At 54.6% G+C, this 17,977-nt stretch overlaps 1 protein-coding gene across 4 annotated transcripts; it reads left to right on the forward strand.

Moving 5' to 3' along the window:
* The first annotated feature begins 1,485 nt into the window (after positions 1-1,485).
* LOC127613102 (myomesin-2-like) lies at positions 1,486-17,583 on the forward strand. Of its 4 annotated transcripts, none has more exons than XM_052084000.1 (33): positions 1,486-1,580; positions 3,750-3,842; positions 4,436-4,580; positions 4,660-4,814; positions 4,907-4,999; positions 5,142-5,230; positions 5,299-5,337; positions 5,653-5,817; positions 5,958-6,119; positions 6,215-6,356; positions 6,440-6,651; positions 8,576-8,753; positions 9,308-9,429; positions 10,570-10,757; positions 10,983-11,109; positions 11,224-11,402; positions 12,200-12,314; positions 12,387-12,546; positions 12,667-12,773; positions 12,850-12,894; positions 13,143-13,279; positions 13,481-13,625; positions 13,706-13,765; positions 13,919-13,986; positions 14,068-14,181; positions 14,261-14,348; positions 14,430-14,468; positions 14,796-14,901; positions 15,173-15,336; positions 15,534-15,570; positions 15,643-15,665; positions 15,748-15,803; positions 15,955-17,583. In XM_052084000.1, exons 2-33 carry the CDS (start codon positions 3,802-3,804, stop codon positions 16,624-16,626), a joined length of 4,173 nt encoding a protein of 1,390 aa, XP_051939960.1. In that variant the 5' UTR covers positions 1,486-1,580; positions 3,750-3,801; the 3' UTR covers positions 16,627-17,583. The 4 variants fall into 4 exon arrangements, with proteins under 4 accessions (XP_051939960.1, XP_051939959.1, XP_051939957.1 ...); XM_052083999.1 differs by having other exon boundaries at positions 1,494-1,580; positions 3,747-3,842; XM_052083997.1 differs by lacking the exon at positions 1,486-1,580 and adding an exon at positions 2,882-3,043 and having other exon boundaries at positions 3,747-3,842.
* Positions 17,584-17,977: the final 394 nt, after the last annotated feature.

Consider the following 17,977-nt stretch of genomic DNA (forward strand, 5'->3'; position numbering starts at 1 on the left):
CCCTTTCTCAAGTGCGTCGTTCCCTTTTTCCAGATTCCAAACGTCTGGCAACCAAGCGAGTCGAGCGCATTGATCCCTGGAAAAGGCACAAATCGGGCGCTGCCTCCTCAACTCGCTTGCCGCCTTCCAAAGCGGGCATATTTCATTGTCACCATCGACTGAGCCTCCCTCCTTCTGCGCTCAGTTGAGTGTCGTATTCAAAGGTTGGCCACCAGAGGGAAGCCTTGCACTAACACAGCCCGGACAACTCTCCCGATCGGCGCGTTCAAACTTGGAGCTCAGAAGCGGGTGGCGCTGGAGGTTGTCACGCACGGATGTCCAACCGGGGGGGGGGGGGGGTGGGACTGCGGTCACCGTCACCCGCTCCATCGAGGCCATTTTTTCACCTACTTTGCGCTCACCCCTTCTCTCGCATGGCAAACAAGTTGGCTGCGTTCCCTCCCTCAACGGCGCAAGCGCCCCCTTCGACCTGCACCGAAACTTTCCAGCCATGTGCTCAGCTCAACTGCGCTCTTGCACTCAACTTGTCGCTGGACATGGAAATAAGAGCTCCCAGTTTCTTTGGGAGAGTTTTCTGTCTGCTGGGTTTTGAGACTTTGGAAATAATGGCCGGGCTGCACGGTGGCCGCCTCACAATGCAAAAGTCGTGGCTTCAAATCCAGGCCGCGACCTCCCAATTTGGCGGTGGCGCGTTCTCCCCGTGCCCGCGTCGGTTTTTGCCGGGTACTCGGGTTTCCTCCCGCATTCCAAAAACAGGTGCGGCAGGCAACTGGCACACCGGGAATTTTCCCGAGGTGTGATTGTGAGCGCCCACTGCCCCAAGACGGCACCTCCCGGGCCCCTGTGGACGATAAAGCGGAATAGATAATGGATGGAAAAATTGGCCAAATGAAAAGGAAACATCCAGTGGGTGTGGGTGAGCCGGTCTTTGTGCCATTTTGGAGTTGAGTTTGGCACTTGTGCACGTAGCAAGTCAAACTTGAGGCGTGTCCATGTCACAGACACGTTTAAAAATAACGGCAGCCAAGGCGCCCTCTCGGCAGAACAGCCCCCCCCTCCCTCCTCCTCCCCGGACCCTCAGAAGATTCCGGCGGCCTTTCGCCACCTTCTCGCAAATAAACAATGTCGACATTTGCGAGTCAACGGACAGAAATGGCAACTTGTGACAACTCGGCGTGCCGATTCATGATCGTGAGCTGACACCCGGTGGGAAGTCAAAATGTCAGAATATTCTTTCAAAAATGTTAAAAGGACAAGGTCATCATAAGGATGAATGAATGAATGAATGAATGAGTGGAATAGTTTGAAGATGATGCCGATGATCAGAAGCCGGTCCAATTGGAAAGAAAGCAGAATCAGTCGGCGGATGCTATCTATAGTCGCGGGCGCGTCCATACATGGGGTGGAAGGGGATTGGCATGCCCCCCCCCCCGGTTGCCCCCCCCCCCCCCACCCCGCGGGCTAATGAGGCTAATGTTTTTTTCTTGCCACCAGCAAAGCGCTTCCCAATTCACGTCCGTCCACTGCTCCAGCACCGCCAACGTCGCTCTTGCTGCGCTCTCTTTTTGAATCTCTCGGGGGTAAGTGCGCTCGCTTTTTTTTTTTGTGTGTGCGCTTGGAAATTGAACTCACCCTCTTGTTGACATTGCGACTTCAACAGCCCGCAAAAGGGTCCGAAATAGAAGTCCACTTGTCACTTGCTGACTGGCCAAATGGCCCGTTCACGTATACCTTTCCGAAAACAGCCTCGCTCGGGTCAAATTGACCCCATTGACCCCAGGAAAGCCTTCCATTCGAACTTGACATGGAATCGCAATTTTTTCACTGCCCTAAAACGTCTTTGCGGTGGAATTTGTCGTGTCGGTGACCACCTAAATAGCCCCAAAGAGATGTTTTTGCCTGGGGTCACTTGGGTCACTTGGGTCACGGCCTCGGCTCACTTTGACGCCCAGATGATTGGATGGATGTTTGTGAGCCTCCCCACCCGAATGTTACTTTCAAATATCCGAATCCTCTGGTCCATTTAAACCAGCGGAAAATTATTCCAAGTCGTTTGATACGGCTAAAGCAGCTTTGGGGTCAATTTGACCCAAAACAACACTAAAGACTGCCGATACCGGCCACCGATACAAACATTAGTGCTCTCAGTTTAACACGTTATTATCGGCATTCATTGAAGACAATTTTAACTCGATTCATTTTTTTTTAGCGCCAGATGTTACGTTGCTCTCAAATAATCAAATGTGCTCCACGTTTGAAGAACTGCTCCGAGTGTTAAACGTCAAATTGAAAGTCTAAATTGTTGTTTCTGTAAATATTTGCATTTTGCAAGAAGAAAACCACGATTCCATGTTGATGAGAGCATTAAAATGGGGAAAAATAGGAGGAGAAGAAATCAAAGAACATTTAGAATACATCAAAATTAATTAATTAATTAATTAATTACGGCTAATTCTGAGTTAACTCTGAAATTATACATTTGATCGCAATTAAATATTGTAATCATTTGACAGCATATATATATATGTGTGTGTGTGTGTGTGTGTATGCACATGTGGATGAATACGCCGATCGTGCCGTTGTAAAATCCTTTTCCGACGGCGCTCCCTGGTCATATTTTTAAACAAGGCAGCAGGACAGGTGCCGACGTGATGGCCGACACATGTTTGGTGTCCCTTCCCTCCTCCAAACTCGCTTGTATTCTTTGGCATTCGACTCAGCATGACTTTGTTCTTGATTTTACTATTTGGTGCTTTCTAGCGCCTTTACTACCGATTTGTCTTCCTGTTTATTGTGCCTGTTCAATTGCTCCACGTACAGCACTTTGGCTGTTTGAAAGCGCTCCAGAAATACTCTTGACTTGACTTCCCTTCCTTGCCTTGGTCCCCCCCACAAGGCCTCCTCGTCCTCCCTTTCCAGCGTTGTCCGTCATGGCTTCCAAAGTCATTCCCTGGTATAAGCGGAAGAGCGGCAGCCAAGTGAAAAGCGATCTGGCTTATCAGTACAGCAGCAAGCGCGTCATCTCGCTGCAGACGGCGCAAAGGTACGCCGGGACGCTGCGTCTCGCCGCTCGGCCGCGTTGGATTGGCACGCGTGCGTGCGTGCGCTAGCGGACTTTGGCTTCGCTCATTCAGCGAAATTCTCCAAATGCTTTGAGGTAGTCCGAAAACACTCGGTGGAAGCATACAGAAAACGAATTAAAAAAAAAAAAAGAAAAATGTGTTTATTTGGCTTTGCCTTTTTTAGTCAGGGCGCAGTGGTGCAAATTTGGAGGTTCCACCACTCGTGAGGGCACGAGCCCGGTCGCCTTCGGCTTCACGCTAAGCTTTCTGCTTTTGCCCGCTTTGGCGCTTTGGCTTAGCTGCTGGTGGGATGGCTTTCGCTAGACTTGTTGCCGCCGTTTCTGGACATCTCACCGGGGAGGCCTTTTCACGGGATACCCGAGCCGCCTCCTCTGGCTCCTCTCGACGCGGAGGAGAAGCGGCTTGACTCTGAGCCCCTTCCTCATGACCGAGCTTCTCACTTTATCTCCAAGGGCCACATGTATAGCAGTCATTCTTTCGCTCGTCATCACCCATAGTGGCCTTCGGTGGCAAAAAAATAAAATAAACCCTTCAAAATAAAGTGCTGTGCTTGGAGCGTACAGTCGGCTTGCTGGTGAGGCATGTCACAACCGAAGTTGCCACGACAACCGGCGGCGAGGCACAAAAAATGACAGCGGCTGACTTTTTGTTGCGCCCGATCAGCAGAAAGTCGCGTTCCCAGTCGGCGAGGCAGGTGCAGGCCGGGGCCACAGAGGCGATGGCGGAGGCAGCGTACACCATCCCGGTGTTCCGGCAGAGGTGAGCGTGACACGAGTCGCGGGGCGCTATTCTCAGACGTAAGACGACACCCGGCTGCGCCCGCCCCCCCGCGGTCAGGATCCCCCGGCGGTCTGCGAGTCCCCAGTCGAGTTTCGGTATTGACATTCCAAATAAAACAAAAGAATCAAATGTCAACAGGCGTCACGAATGGTCACCAATACCGAGTGAGTCAAGGAAGTCCGACATCACGGACGCTGCGATACGGTCGTAAAAAAAGCTATTTCTGACGCGATAGCATACGATTCCCTCCAATCGCGGTTGGCTGTGATAGCATTCGTTCCAAATATGATGTCGTACGACTGACTCCAACGATCAGAGGATACGATGGCGATCGCGGCAGTTGCTGTGCGATATCCTTCAATTCGCTCCGATTTCGGTACGATAAACCCTTTTGTTCGTCGACAACATGATAGCGTCATATCGTCCTTTTCGTTTCTGAGATAACTCACTCCCAAAGCGATACGACGCAGTTGACTCGGGTTGCGATGCGATTTCCTCCACGTGAGTTGCCATTCATTTGCGCCGGCATCGTCGTCGATGAAAAACTTTGGGGTTTTTTTGCGGCCTCGCAGGACTAGCGAGGAGATGGGAGAGATTGAGGAGTACCAGCGAGTGAGCCGAAAAGTGGAAAAGGGCTTGGCTGCCATCCAGGAGGAACTCCAAAGGATGAGGATCGCCACCAAGGCTCAAGTGGACAGCCTGGCCATCGACAGAGAGGCAAGGGCAGTCCGTTAGCGTCCGCGGAGCAAACGGGGGCCGCCATCTCGCGTCTCAAAGCACGCGTCTGCCGCGGCAGGTGAAGGAGAAGATGTACCGGAAAGTGGATTTGCCGCGGGAAATCCCGCGCGTGCCCGACTTCATCGTGGCCCTGCGGCCTCACACCGTGTGGGAGAAGATGTCCGTCAAGCTCTTCTGCACCGTGCTGGGGACCCCCATGCCTGTCGTCAGATGGTGACACTCGCAAGCTTTTCTCCCGTCCAAGTCTTGCGCCGCCGCGCGCCGTCTTGCGTCGTAGGTAGAAGAAGAGTTACGCTTGTGTGCAGGTACAAAGGAGGCGTCCCGGTGGACCCCCTGAGCGCCCCGGGGAAGTACAAGATAGACAGCAAGTACGGAGTCCACAGTTTGATCATTAGCAGGTACGACAGCAGGAATGGGCTAACCGCTAACCGCTCGTCCGCCGTTGCCGCCCGATCACGACGCCGCCTCGACGACGCTTCCGCACTCTTGAACGATTCTCTGCGATTTGTACCTTTGAACGCGGGCGGCTCTGTTTTCCAGGTGCGTTCTGAGCGACACGGCCGAGTACAGCGCCGTGGCCACCAACCCCCACGGCACAGCCACCAGCGCGGCCGCGGTCGCCGTCAGGAGTAAGTTGACGCGCCGCGCTTGACGTCCTTCTTCTTCTGACGCCATGACAAATTTTGTGTCCGCGCAGGCGCAAGCGGAGGCGCGTGGTCCAGCCAGATCGGTCTGGGTAAGAGGACGCCGACTTGAAATCTTACACGGTTGACACTTTCCAAAGCGCTTTTCTCAAGATGAGATCCCGCAACACACCCGGCCGTGGAGTCGGCCAGTCCTCCGGCAAGCGTCTCCAGTTGGTCCACAATGCCGCCAAAAACTCCTTTGGATTCTTTGGCTTTTGACTCCACACACACGAGACTCGATTTTGAGCTTCTGACGGTCTCGGTTCTTGGTTTATAGTTTGTTAGGACTTCTTTGGATGCGGCGGCGGTTGTTTTGCTCTCAGACGATTGCGCAGAGCTGTGATGTGTGTCTTGCCGAATCGCAGCCCCCCGTCCGAGCGGGGCCCACTCCAGTAAGCTGGAGGTGAGCCTGGTGCATTGCTTCCCGGTCACCTTCGGCGTGGAGGGCGAGTCGGCCAGCCTGCTGTGCTCCCTGGTGGTGGTCCCCGACCTCCCCAACCTGCCGCCCTTCATCGAGTGGTACCGCGACGGTGAGCCGCCTTACTCCGCAATGTTTGGGGAATCGATTTCCCGGCGCTCGGCTCTCGGTGATTCCGACACGCGGTTTCACGAGCGCGCCGGCCGGCCGTCCGCGCCGACTGACCCGCACGATTCTTCTCCTCTCTTCCAGATCAACTTTTGCAGCCCGGCCCCCTGGTGGACATGTCGCTGGCCGGCAGCGTGGCCCGCCTGGCGCTGCCCCGCCTGGCCAAGGACGACGAGGGCCTCTACACCATCCGCGTGTACACCAAAGACGGGGCCTCCGAGCACTGCGCCTACCTCTTCGTCTCAGGTGGCCTGTGCTGGCGTGTTAGCATGTTCGCATTCCATCAAGCGTCGCCTCGGGGCGGTTTTCTGACTGCCCTTTGCTTCGCTACTCCACTCCAGACGCCGCCCCGCCGGTGGCCGGGGCTCCCGGAGCCCCCGTCGATGTCAAGGCTTACGACGTCAACTCGGACTACATCCTGGTTGCCTGGAAAGCGCCCAACACCGTTAACGAGGCGGCCGTCAGCGGCTACTTTGTGGACAGGTGGCTTTGCTCTCCTTCGTGAGCGTGTAGCGTCAACGTGCCTGAGGCGCTCATGTTATTGATGTCTTTTTGTTGTTGTTCAGGTGCGAGGCAGGGAGCGACTCGTGGACGCAGTGCAACGACGCCCCGGTGAAGGTGTGCAAGTACCCGGTGGCCGACCTGAAGGCGGGCCACTCGTACCGCTTCCGCGTGCGAGCCGTGAACGGCGCCGGCGTCAGCAGGGCCTCGCGACCCTCCGACGCCGTCGTGGCCCTCGATGCCGCCGAGAGCGCCCGGATGGAAGGTGGCGCCCAAGGTAATTGCAGGGACGGCAAATCCAGGGTCCGACCCCATTTTTTTTTTCCCCCGCCCGTAGTGGTTGAGAGCCAGGGGAAGTTCCGCGTTGTCGCCAGGAATCGTGAGTTGGAAGGTACGAGATTCTTGAATGCGCTTTTCTAGCCACGCCGAACCAGCCTGCAACCAACCTCAGCCCGCCTTCTCGTTGACGATCAAACAACCTCGGACCCGATCCCACTGAAATCCAAACTAAACCCACCCTCAATCCACCCCAAATCAAGCTTTCACCCACTTTGAATCCACCTGACCCCCGAAAACACACCTCGATCCCGCCCTCACAACTCCTCAGCCATCCGCCGTTCGTTCGTAGGCCAGGCGACGGTTCCCGGCCCGCCCGGCGACGTGCACGCGTCCGAGATTTACGAAACGCACGTGGTGCTCAGCTGGACGCCACCCAGCCGACGCGGACCGCCGCCGCTCTGCTACGCCGTGGAGAAGGTGCGTTCGTGCGTTTCATGTCAGCTTCTTCTTTGTGGAGACGCGCCGGGGAGGCGGCGGGATGCGTCGCTGCTCCGATGCGCTGCCGACGGGACGATTTCTCACCGAAAAGTCGGCCGGTCCAAACTAGAAGATCCAAATCAAAGTCCCGTGTTCACATAACCTCAGTCGGGCACGAGCCGACCGTCCAAGTCCAAGTCCCAACTCCTCCCAAAGAGAAGATCTCCATCAGTCTTTTGATTTAACAAAAAAAAAGCCTGTAGATCCGTGTCCCAACTACGGTCCGCAGGCCAATCGCGGCCCGGGGGTTTGAATATGGCCCGTACGTGGCGCTCAAGCTCAACTCTGTTGAACTTCTCATTTTCAACACTAGATGGAGCCAGTAACAAAAAAGGTGCTTCTCTGCTAAACCAAATTAAGCAAAGAAAAACATTGACCACGAGTCACCAGAAATGGCGGCAACGAAGAAACGAAAGAGAGCGAGTGAGCGCAGAAGATTTCAAATGAATATTTCTTCAAAGACATCAAAGGAAAGCGTGTCTCTTGAAGATTTTGCCGTGATGAAGCGTAACGTCCGTCGGTAGCATCGAACCTTTGCCTGAACATTTTTCTGTATTGGGCCCCACCCCTGACCGAATCACAAGCCGAACCCGATCAGTCTTTTGTTTGCCAAAGGGCCTCGGTCGCAAACAAGTCCAAGGTCTTATTGTCGTGCGTGTGGTGTGCCTCAGTGTTCAGCCGCCGTCGCCGTGGGTGGCCCCGGTGGCCCCCGTGAGGCGTGGCATCGCGTCAACGCCGGCGTGGAGCTTCGCTCGCCCCGTTTAGCCGTCTTCCATTTGCCCGACGAGGGCGCTCACCTCTTCCGGGTGTTTGCGTACAACGCATACGGCGGGGGGCGGGCCTCGGAGCCCTCGGAGCCGGTGAGCAAGGTCCCGCGGGACGGTAAGGGAACGCCACGCCACGGCGGCCTATACGCGCTACCTTATCCACATCCTCTCGTGTAGCGTCGCTGACGATGTGGGACCTTGTGTTGCAGGTTGCGCGCCGCCCGTTGGTACGTATGGGGGCATTTTCATTCACTTTGACTTGCGGCAGGTTTCACGCATGTCCTCCTCCTGAGCACTTTGCACATTAAGCCTCATCATCTGCGGGTCAAATTGACCCAAAGGGGTTTCCAATTTCACAATGAAATGGCTCCCTGCCGGGGTTCATCATGAGCGATGGGGAGCAATCATTTGCTCCCGCGACGTGACCCGGGTCAGTTTGACCCGGGTCATGTTGAAGTCACTCAATTTTGCAAGAGGCAAGGAAAGTGTTGTTGTTGTTGTTGTTGTCAACTCACACACTGTGAATGAGGCACCCTTCCCAAGACCCAACGTTGAACGTCGGCGCCTGGTTCGCCGCCCCGCCGCTAACGGCTTCTGCCCGTCTCTCCCGACAAACAGGCGTGGCGTCCGCTCCCGGGCAACCGGTCGCAACCCGCAACACCAAGTCGTCCGTCTTCGTCCAGTGGGAGCCGCCCACGCACGGACAGCAAGGCCTGATGGGCTACTACATCGACGCCCGCGCGGTGGGCAGTGAGGACTGGTTCGCCTGCAACAACAAACCGTTCAAACACAACAGGTCCTTTTATTATTGTGCCTCTTTTCTGAGCCCCTCAGGCTAATGCTAAGGCTAACTAGCAACCGTCTTAGCGCTCTGTCTCAAAGGCGACCCGAGTAAACGGCACGGCCAACCTTTCTGCTTGCCTATGTTCCCAAACCAAAACTCATGTGTACTGAATTAGCTGGTTAGCGCACGTCCCCCGCTAGCGTCCCACTTCTGTGCGCTAGCGCTAATGGTGAGGCCATTTTTTTTCTTCACAAACCAAATGAGAGAGACAATTTTCCACAGTGCACCTCGGTAGCAACGCGTCTGATGTCAGGGTAGATGGAGTTAGCCGGTTAGCTCTTCTATCCGCTCTTGCTAATTTCCATTGTGTTAAACAGAAAGCGGTACAACAACCAGAGGAAACGACAAATGTGATCAAAGTTAGCCAATGAGTGAGCTTTACCACTAGCGATTCCCACGTTTCAAACGCTTACATGCTAATAGCACAAATACAAAGTGTGAATCATGTGAAACTGTCTTGTGTCGCTTTTAGCGCCTATTCCACACGAGGGGTTACATCTTTCCAGGTTTGTGGTGCATGGCCTTACGCCGGGGGAGAGCTACGTGTTTCGGGTGCAAGCCGTCAACGTTTTCGGCCTGAGCGAAGAGTCCCAGGAGTCGGGACCCATCGCGGTGGAGCCGGCCCTGGGTGAGCACTGCTGCCAAGTTTTGACCACAAACCGCTCGCTTTCCCGTCCATACTTTCGTGTTATATGCTATTCTACTGTTCTGCCAGGTGGGGGGTTTGAGTATGGTATGTATGAAATGTGTGTGCGGAACCCTACACCGCCCCCCCCCCCCCCCCACGCCTTCATCTGCCCACCACCTCCTCCTCCCACACGTGATTTAGTGTCCTCGTCACAAGTCACATTTGCAGCTTTGTGTAACACGGATGCGCTCACGACTCATCCAGCAACCTTTTTAGAACGGATTGTTTGCATTTTCACCCTTTCCCGTTGGTAAAATCATTTGAGATTCAAGTGTTTTGAGACACACGGGTGTGGCGACGGAACATATGGAACTCGTATCCCAAGACACACCGCTGTACGACTTTGTACGTACGACAATTGTAGTGTCGTATATCAGGGGTCCCCAACCGCCGGTCCGCGGACCCAGTACCGGGCCTCACAGAAAGAACTCGCCTTCATTCGGTTTTATTTATTTCGGAATACGACAGATGTTTTATTTTGAAAAATTACCGGATTCTCCGTTGCATCCGTCTGCCATGCTTCTCCGTCACGTGACCGATTACGCTAAAAACAAAACGCCGCAGCTCGCAAAATGAGTACAAAAAAAAACTGCTGTAGATCGCAAATGACGGCGGCCTTAAAAGTACGTTCGAGACAACTGGATTCAAGTTATGGCGGAATACTCTGAGATCGCCACAATAGCACTGTTGCTATTTCCGACATCGTGCCTGTGTGAGGCGGGGGTTTTCTGCAGCAACGGCGACTAAAACCAACTTACGGAGTAGACTGGACATAAACCACACACTTGAGGTGTCATTGTCTCCTATTACCCCGAGATGGGACCGTCTGGTTGCAGAAAATCAGTGAGTCGTCATTTTCATGCACTTTGAATGTGCCTTGTATCGTATTTTGAAGGCATTAAACACTACCATAGCGATCCGAAAAATGTTGGGGACCCCTGTCGGATAGTACGGGCGTTTGCTTTTTCTGCCCTGTGATCGCAACGCGACAGCGGTGCCGTTAACAGATGGATTCGGTCAAGTAAGTCCCCACCGAAGGCCCCGCCTGCTTCAAACCACTGACCGTCACTTTTGCGGCAGCCCCCCCCAGCGCCCCCTACGGCATCAGCCTGCTGAACTGCGACGGCTCCTCCATGACGGTGTCCTGGAGCAGCCCCAAGAGCTGCGGCGGCTCCAAGATCACTGCCTACTACGTGGACAGACGAGACGTCGACACCCTGGTCTGGAAAGAGGTCAATGTGGGCGCCATCGTGGACCCAGTGTGCACAGTGAGTGTCCGGCACCCCCGTGGCACCGTTGTATCGCGACCGACGAGGCGTAACTGGAGTCTGCGAGACCGAAGCTTGAGGACCCTCGAAATCTTTAGCAATAAATGACTCTGTGGTATGGCTTGTACCTCCATCGAGCGACCGTTGCTTTTGACAAAGAACTCGTCTTGATCTTTTCTCCGATCGACCGCAGTCTAAGAAGGAAGTTCTATTGCCATTCCTTAGGTGGATAATCTGACTGAAGGGACCTTCTATGAGTTCAAAGTTCAAGCGGCCAACATGGCAGGCGTGGGCGTGCCCTCGGCCCCCAGTCTGCCGATGAAGTGTGAGGCGTGGACCGCGGAGCAGCCAGGTGAGTCCGTTTTGGGGAAGCCTCGCCGTTGTGTTCCCGTTTTCCATCGCCCCTTGTGCTCTTGCAAGCTCGAATGCAAATTTACGGTGTGTTTATTTTTTTCCTCTACCCAAGGTCCAGCTTATGACCTGACCTTCAGCGAGGTCCGTAGTCATTCCCTGGTCCTGGTTTGGAAAGCTCCGGTCTACACTGGGTCAAGCGCCGTCTCCGGGTACTTTGTGGACATGGCCAAGAAGGGCTCTTGCGATTTTGTCGCCCTGAACGAGAACGCCATCACTCGGCGCTACATGCAGGTGAGATACCAGCCAGAGTGCGGAGGGCTCGGTCCAATCTGGTCACCTGAAGATCCGATGGTTGTTTGCCACGGATGATAGGGTTTGATGGGGGTTCTCTGGGATTCATCCAAATGAGATCGGCAACACTTGTCGGATGTCCGGTCTTGGTCAATCAACGTGATCACCCTGACCCTCATATTTTGGTCGTGAACCAAAGGTCAAGATCGTGAATACAAGCGGCTTTGTCTGGGTTCTGTTGAGGAACTTGCTGAGGTGGTTGTGGCATCTCTGCGGGGTGCCTTAGAGATAGGTTGAGGACTTTGCGCGTAGGGAGTGACTCGTGGCAGAACGTCATGAGGAGTTGAGGTGGTTCAGGCTTCTTTTGCAGATGCCTCCCTGAGAAGCTAGTCTGGGTACCTCCAACCAGGAGAAGGCCTCAGAGCAGGCGAGGTCGAGAAACACATCTGAGTCTTTCTGGTGACGTTAAGGCGGTTAGAACAAGTCTCGGCCTAACTGCTTGGGGCTCCGGCCCCCAGAATTCTGCCAGGGATAATTGAGACCAACAGATGTAGCGCTGTTTTTCTTGTGCTACCTTGGCTGCCGCAAAACAGTAACCTTGGCACCTTCCACCGCTTTTGTCAAACAAAAAACGAGCTGTGTAGCAATGTCCCACACGCGGCACGTTGCGCTTCTGCTTTTTATGCGTCCTCCGGGTAAGGTGCCCCTTGTCATCGCGTAGGACACTGAACCGAAGCAAACAAAATGTCCTAAGATGTGGGACAAACGAGAGCAACAAGCTGGACTTTGTCCTTCAGGTGAGCGGTCTGGAGGAGGGCGAGTGGTACGTGTTCCGGGTTCGTGCCGTCAACACTCACGGCATCGGTAGACCCTCCCTGGTGACCGAGGCTGTCTGCGCCAAACCTCCTCCAGGTAATGCCTCCGGCGGTCTTTGTAGACTCCGCTGAGCAGGTCCGCCTCGACGCCGCTCACCCGTGTGTCCAGGCACCAAGGAGATCGTGGCCGGTGTGGATGAGGAAACGGGTGACGTCTACCTGTCCCTGGAGGCCAGTGACGTCAGCCCCGCCTCTGCCTTCGTGTGGTCCAAGAACTACAAGCCCATCGGCGAATGCCCTCGCGTCTGCGTCACCACCAAAGGACGCACGTGAGCTTCTGCACTCGGTTCAACGTCCTGTAATTCCTTGGCACCAAAGCAAAGCTGAAACATGCCGTATGTCAATCCACGAGTCTCAAGTATGCCGGGAACACCGTTGGCCTCTTTTAGTTCCAGACTGAGTTTCCTGAACCCCGACAAAGACGATCTGGGCCGCTACTCCGTGCTGGTCACCGACACCGACGGCGTTTCTGCCAGCCACACGCTCTCCGAGGACGGTACGCCATGACAGGGCCGTCATCCTCTGACCGATCCAAAGCTTATCCCTTCACCTTGGTTGTCTTTGCCCCGCAGCGCTCAACTCCATGCTGGAGCTCAGCAACGCCATCAGGAACCCCGGTGAGTATCAGAGAGCGTCGCGCACCGCCAACCGGAGGTGCAACGTCATCCCTTTGAGGACCAAAACTTGAATTTGACTTGCAAGTACAGATGCTGAGTGCCAATAAATGTCGTGATTGAGCAGGGCCGCATGACTTGCCAAGCCCCAAGTGAGCGGTGACTCCAATCAACCGGCTTGATTTTTTTCCACAGTGACTTGGGAGTCACTTGAAACCCGACCGTGAGGAAAATTTGTCTCCTCCTTGCAGTCGTTCCACTCAAGCACGGCCTGAACTACGAGGTCCTGGAGAAAGGCCACGTGCGCTTCTGGGTGCAGGCCGTCAAGCTGACGCCCGCCGTGACGTACAGGTTCGTCGTCAACAACGAGGAGGTGACCAGCGGCGAGGTAAGCGGCGGGGAAATAATGAGAATCACGACTTCATGTTGCTGAGGAAGAAAAAAAATCCTAATTTGGTTGCCCCAAATCTCTGGGAGGAGTCAGTCCTTGAAGGATTGTGGAATTCTGCTTCAGACCAAAATGTCTGACTTGCGGGCGTGAGTCCGTGAGACTTTTCAAAGTGCGTCAACCCGTCGGCATTTGTCGCAGGGCCGCAAGATAAGCCACGACGTGTCCACGGGCGTCATCCAGATGATGGTGGAGAATTTCACCCGGGAGAGCGAGGGCACCTACACGGTGCAAATCCACGACGGCAAGGCCAAAGCGCAGAGCTCCCTGGTCCTGGTCGGAGATGGTAAACCCGCAGCCGCGGCCGCTCGCCGCGCTGGCGTCGGCACAGACGCTGACGTTTGTTCTTTGGCTTTGTGCGTGCAGTGTTCCTGGCTGCTCTGAAGGAAGCCGAGTTGCAGAGGAGAGACTTTGTCAGGAAGCAAGGTGAGATACCAGGCTTGGCCACTTTGCTTTATCGTTGATCCTGCCGTTGTTTAGAGAATTTGACATTCGCGTTTTTCATGACGCCTCTCGCCGACCTCATTTTGGTGGCTCTGGTTTTCCCGAGCGGTTCACGTGGTTTTCTCCCCTTTGCAGGTGCCCATTTCTCCGAGTACCTGTCTTTCGCCGTGACCGAGGACTGCGGCGTGATGCTGGCCTGCAAGGTCAGCCCGGCCTTTCTTGACCTTTGCGGCTTTGTCTTGCGTGGCGGCGATCAACCCGTGCGCGGGCGTGTCTCTTCCCAGGTGGCCAACGTGAAAAAGGAGACCGCCTTCCACTGGTACAAAGATGACGAGGCCATGGTTCCGGAAACGCCGCCCAACGTCATGTCGGGATCCTGCACCCTTCCCATCCCGCAGGTGAGAGCCCGGCGGCCGCGTTCATCGTATCCGCCCGTATATCGACCGACCGACGGATCGATTGAGCAATCGGTTGCAGTTCTCCAGGAAGGATCAGGGCGTGTACAAGGCCGTGATCGGAGACGAGCGCGGCAAGGACACGTCAACCTACGACATCTCGGGGCAAGGTACTTCCCGTCGCTGTTCCACTTGGGGATCCTGTTCTTCGTGCTTGGCGTTTGACACCAATTTCTCTCCTTCCTTTGTAGTCTTTGATGACATCATCAACGCCCTCGCCAGCATCGCAGGTGGGTCCGCCCACTCCGGTCCAACCAATGAGAAATCCAATCAGTGCACTTAGCTAGCGATGTCCACAACGCTTTACAAAGCCTCCTCAACAATGGAAAGGCTTTCCTTTTTACTTGAAAATAACTTCCAGGATCCCTCGCTGCAGCTTAGCCAACGGTAGAACTCAGAGTGTTTTTTGTTTTTTGCCTTTGGTCCGGTCTTAAATCCATCCCCACTGTGTAGCGCTAGCCTCACCCGAGCTAGCGCAGAGCTAGTTTGAGAGTCGACAGTATATTAAATGGCGTGTGGAGTATAAAGTACGCCATGAGCAGGATTTTGCGTTCCAGGCGAATCGGCCTCCGAGATGGTGCTCCAGTGTACTCCGGAGGGCATCCGTCTGCAGTGCTACATGAACTACTACACGGAGGAGATGAAGACTACGTGGAAACACAAGTACTGTTTTTTTTGTTTCTTTGTTTGTTTGTTTTTTTTTTTGTTATGCATAGTGGATGTGGTTTCTAGATTTGCGTCACGTCATTTTGTAGTGACTCGTGGCCCTCGTCAGTAGTTTTTGGACACCGCAGGCTTGAGCGTGAGCCACGTGAGCGGCTCGAGCTGCCAATTAGCGAACCTGCCAAGAGGCCACCGTTGCTAGCCCATGATCCCGTGCGTGGTCGCCCCCCATCCCACTCCATCCCACCCCACCCCACCCCACATCCCGCAGGGAGAGCAAGATCGCCTCCTCGGAGAAGATGAAGATCGGCGGCACGGCCGAGATGGCCTGGATGCAGATCTGCGACCCGTCCGACAAGGAGAAGGGTCTGTACACCATCGAGATCTCAGACGGCGTCAAGACCCACGCCAGGACCTTCGACCTTTCCGGACAAGGTAATGTCTTTGGTGAAGGTGTCCTTCAGATGACGTCACAGTTCGGGACAACTTTCATAGCAGGGCGCATAAAAGCGTCTCGAGGACCCATGCCCAAATTGTGAACATGGTCTCTGTCACAAACGTTCGACTTCTGTACCCCGTGACTCAATAGAAGCTTTGAACGAGACGTTGAAATGTCCTTTGTCGTTCGGCAGCTTACACCGACGCCTACGAGGAGTACCTCAGACTAAAGTGAGTCCTTTCTTAGTGTCAATATTGACGCAGCGTCTTCTTCATCAAACTTGACGCGTTGCCTTCTTTCAGGGCCGCTGCCTTTGCGGAGAAAAGTGAGTATCGGGGGCCCGATGTCAGCGCTGGCATGGGCTCACTCAAAGTGAGCGCCGCCGACGATTTTGTTTGTCTCATCAGACCGTGGCCGAGTGCTGGGCGGCCTGCCCGACGTGGTCACCATCATGGAGGATAAGGTACACAGTAAATACCGGCTACAGTGTGTCGCGTGGACGGGACTCAAATCGTACTTTGGTGGACCCGCACCTCGTCTCCGATTGCAAAGGCGGTCCGCTGGTTTTCCCGTTTTGACGCACATTTATTGCCTTCCCCTTTGGCCTCCTCCAGTCCCTGAGCCTGACTTGCACCGTGTGGGGCGACCCCACCCCTGAGGTCACCTGGTTCAAGAATGAGCAGGAGGTGGTCTCCACCGAGCACACCAGGATCACTTTTGATAGCGGAAAGTTCTCCAGTCTGCTCATCAACCGGGTCACGCCCGAAGACTCCGGCAAGTACAGCATCAACGTGCGCAACAAGTACGGCGGCGAGTTTGTGGAAATCACCGTCAGCGTGTACCGCCACGGAGAGCAGATCCCAGAGTCCAAGCTGGCCCGCGCCAAGATGGCCACGCCCGCTGTCATACCGCCCTCCAAGACGCCCACCCCCAAAGCGTCCAGTCAGTCCCCAGCCATGTCCGCGAAGAGCCCCACACCCGCCGCCACCACCCCCAAATCCCCAACCCCAGGCCCCAAGTCCCCAACCCCAGCCCCCAAATCCCCAACCCCAGCCCCCACGTCTCCCACCCCAGCCGCCAAATCTCCCACCCCGGCCCTCAAATCTCCCACCCCAGCTCCCAAGTCACCCACTCCAGCCCCCAAAGCTCCGACCCCAATTGAAAAGTCCTCGACTCCTACCCCTCAGTCCCCCACCCCCACCCCGAGACCTAAGTCCCCAACCCCCGGTGTCAAGTCCCCCACTCCGTCCAGATCCATGAAGTCTCCAACCCCACCCGCGAAGTAGTTGGTGGACCGCCCCCACCCTAAAATCCCCTTCCCCTAGCCTCAAAAACTCCCAACCCAAAAATGTCCTTGTTTGAAATCCAAAACTCCCTTGGGAATGTCTCCGACTCCACCCTTTGATTATCTGACGCATAGCCTGACTCGTACCAAAGTCCCCAACTCCCTAGTATCAACCCACCTACGCTGTCCAGATTAAAAAATTTTCCCGTCTCTCCTGGGAGGTAGATTGTGCCCCAAGACAGTCCCAAAGTCCCTTTCTTGGCCCGACAATCGCCTACCCCAGCCCCCGAATCATGAGTTCAAGTTTCTGACTTCCTTAGGAATGTTCTACAATCTGCTCCCCCACCCCTTTGCCCCCCAAATTTCCGACACGTACCCTGACGCCAAAAGTTCCCTCCCCCTCTCGTCATCCTGAACGTGATGGGCCCTGTTGTCACCCACCCCGCACCGTGAAATCTTCCACTCACCCCCAAATTCCCCACCCGACTCTCCAAATCGGCCTTGGAAATGTCCCCCGGGCCCCCCATTATGAAGTTGCCGCCACAGCCCAGATTCAGGAAGTCTCCGATCTCGCCGAGGAAGGTGGTGAGGGTGTTTAGCATCCGAATGAAATTGCTCAGTGGGAAACGGAAAGAGAAAAAGTGAACTTTCATGGTGTCTTGAAGAGATTTGCAATGTGACTTGATAAGTTGAAAAGCTAGCGCTAGCGGAATGCTCTGGGGGAGTGGTCTCAGCGTGGTTTTTAGCACTTCTTGGGTTTTTGGTGGGGGGAGTGGGATCATCTCAAGTTTTCAGCACTAAAGCGAGAGCTGGGATACAAATTGTTTTTTTTTTTTTTTGTGGTTGAAATTAAACAACCAAGTCAAGTGACACGGCCACAAATTAGCGTTTTGTGCCCACTTGATGTATCGACAATATGCTTTTTTTTTCTTTTTTGGGGAGGTGTGAAGCAAAATATTCCCTCCATCAACAATGACGCTGACGTATTGACCCGGTCTTGGTTTTTGTGGTGCTGGCTGTGATGCAACTGGCCGAACGGACATTTTTGTGGTCACAGTGTCGTATTTTTTCCTCACAAGTCAGTATTTTGTAGCCACAAAATTTTTTGAGGAATAGACTCGGACAGTTACAGCCTTCGAGAGTGGACTCGGCGTGGTCGACTTCGAAGATCGTACACCTGCTTAGAGCGGACTCGGAAGATGATTTGGGCTCGGGAAATTGTCACCGATCACATGTCGTACTTTATGGCCACATGTGTCCATTTTGTGGCCACCACGTTGCCTTTTGTGTGCATGATATACCATTTTGTGGCCACAACGAAAAAAGTCTGCCACTTTGTAGCTTCCTGCCCT

Source organism: Hippocampus zosterae, chromosome 13 (genome assembly GCF_025434085.1).
Source record: "Hippocampus zosterae strain Florida chromosome 13, ASM2543408v3, whole genome shotgun sequence".
Classification (NCBI taxonomy): domain Eukaryota; kingdom Metazoa; phylum Chordata; class Actinopteri; order Syngnathiformes; family Syngnathidae; genus Hippocampus; species Hippocampus zosterae.

Bases quoted from the DNA above. Each gene is read 5' to 3' on its own strand.
- LOC127613102 (XM_052083997.1), top strand. From the start codon at position 2,931: ATGGCTTCCAAAGTCATTCCCTGGTATAAGCGGAAGAGCGGCAGCCAA. The intron at 10,758-10,982 runs GTGAGTGTCCGG...GCCATTCCTTAG, and splicing joins TCGTGGACCCAGTGTGCACA to GTGGATAATCTGACTGAAGG. The intron at 13,626-13,705 runs GTAAACCCGCAG...TTGTGCGTGCAG, and splicing joins CCTGGTCCTGGTCGGAGATG to TGTTCCTGGCTGCTCTGAAG.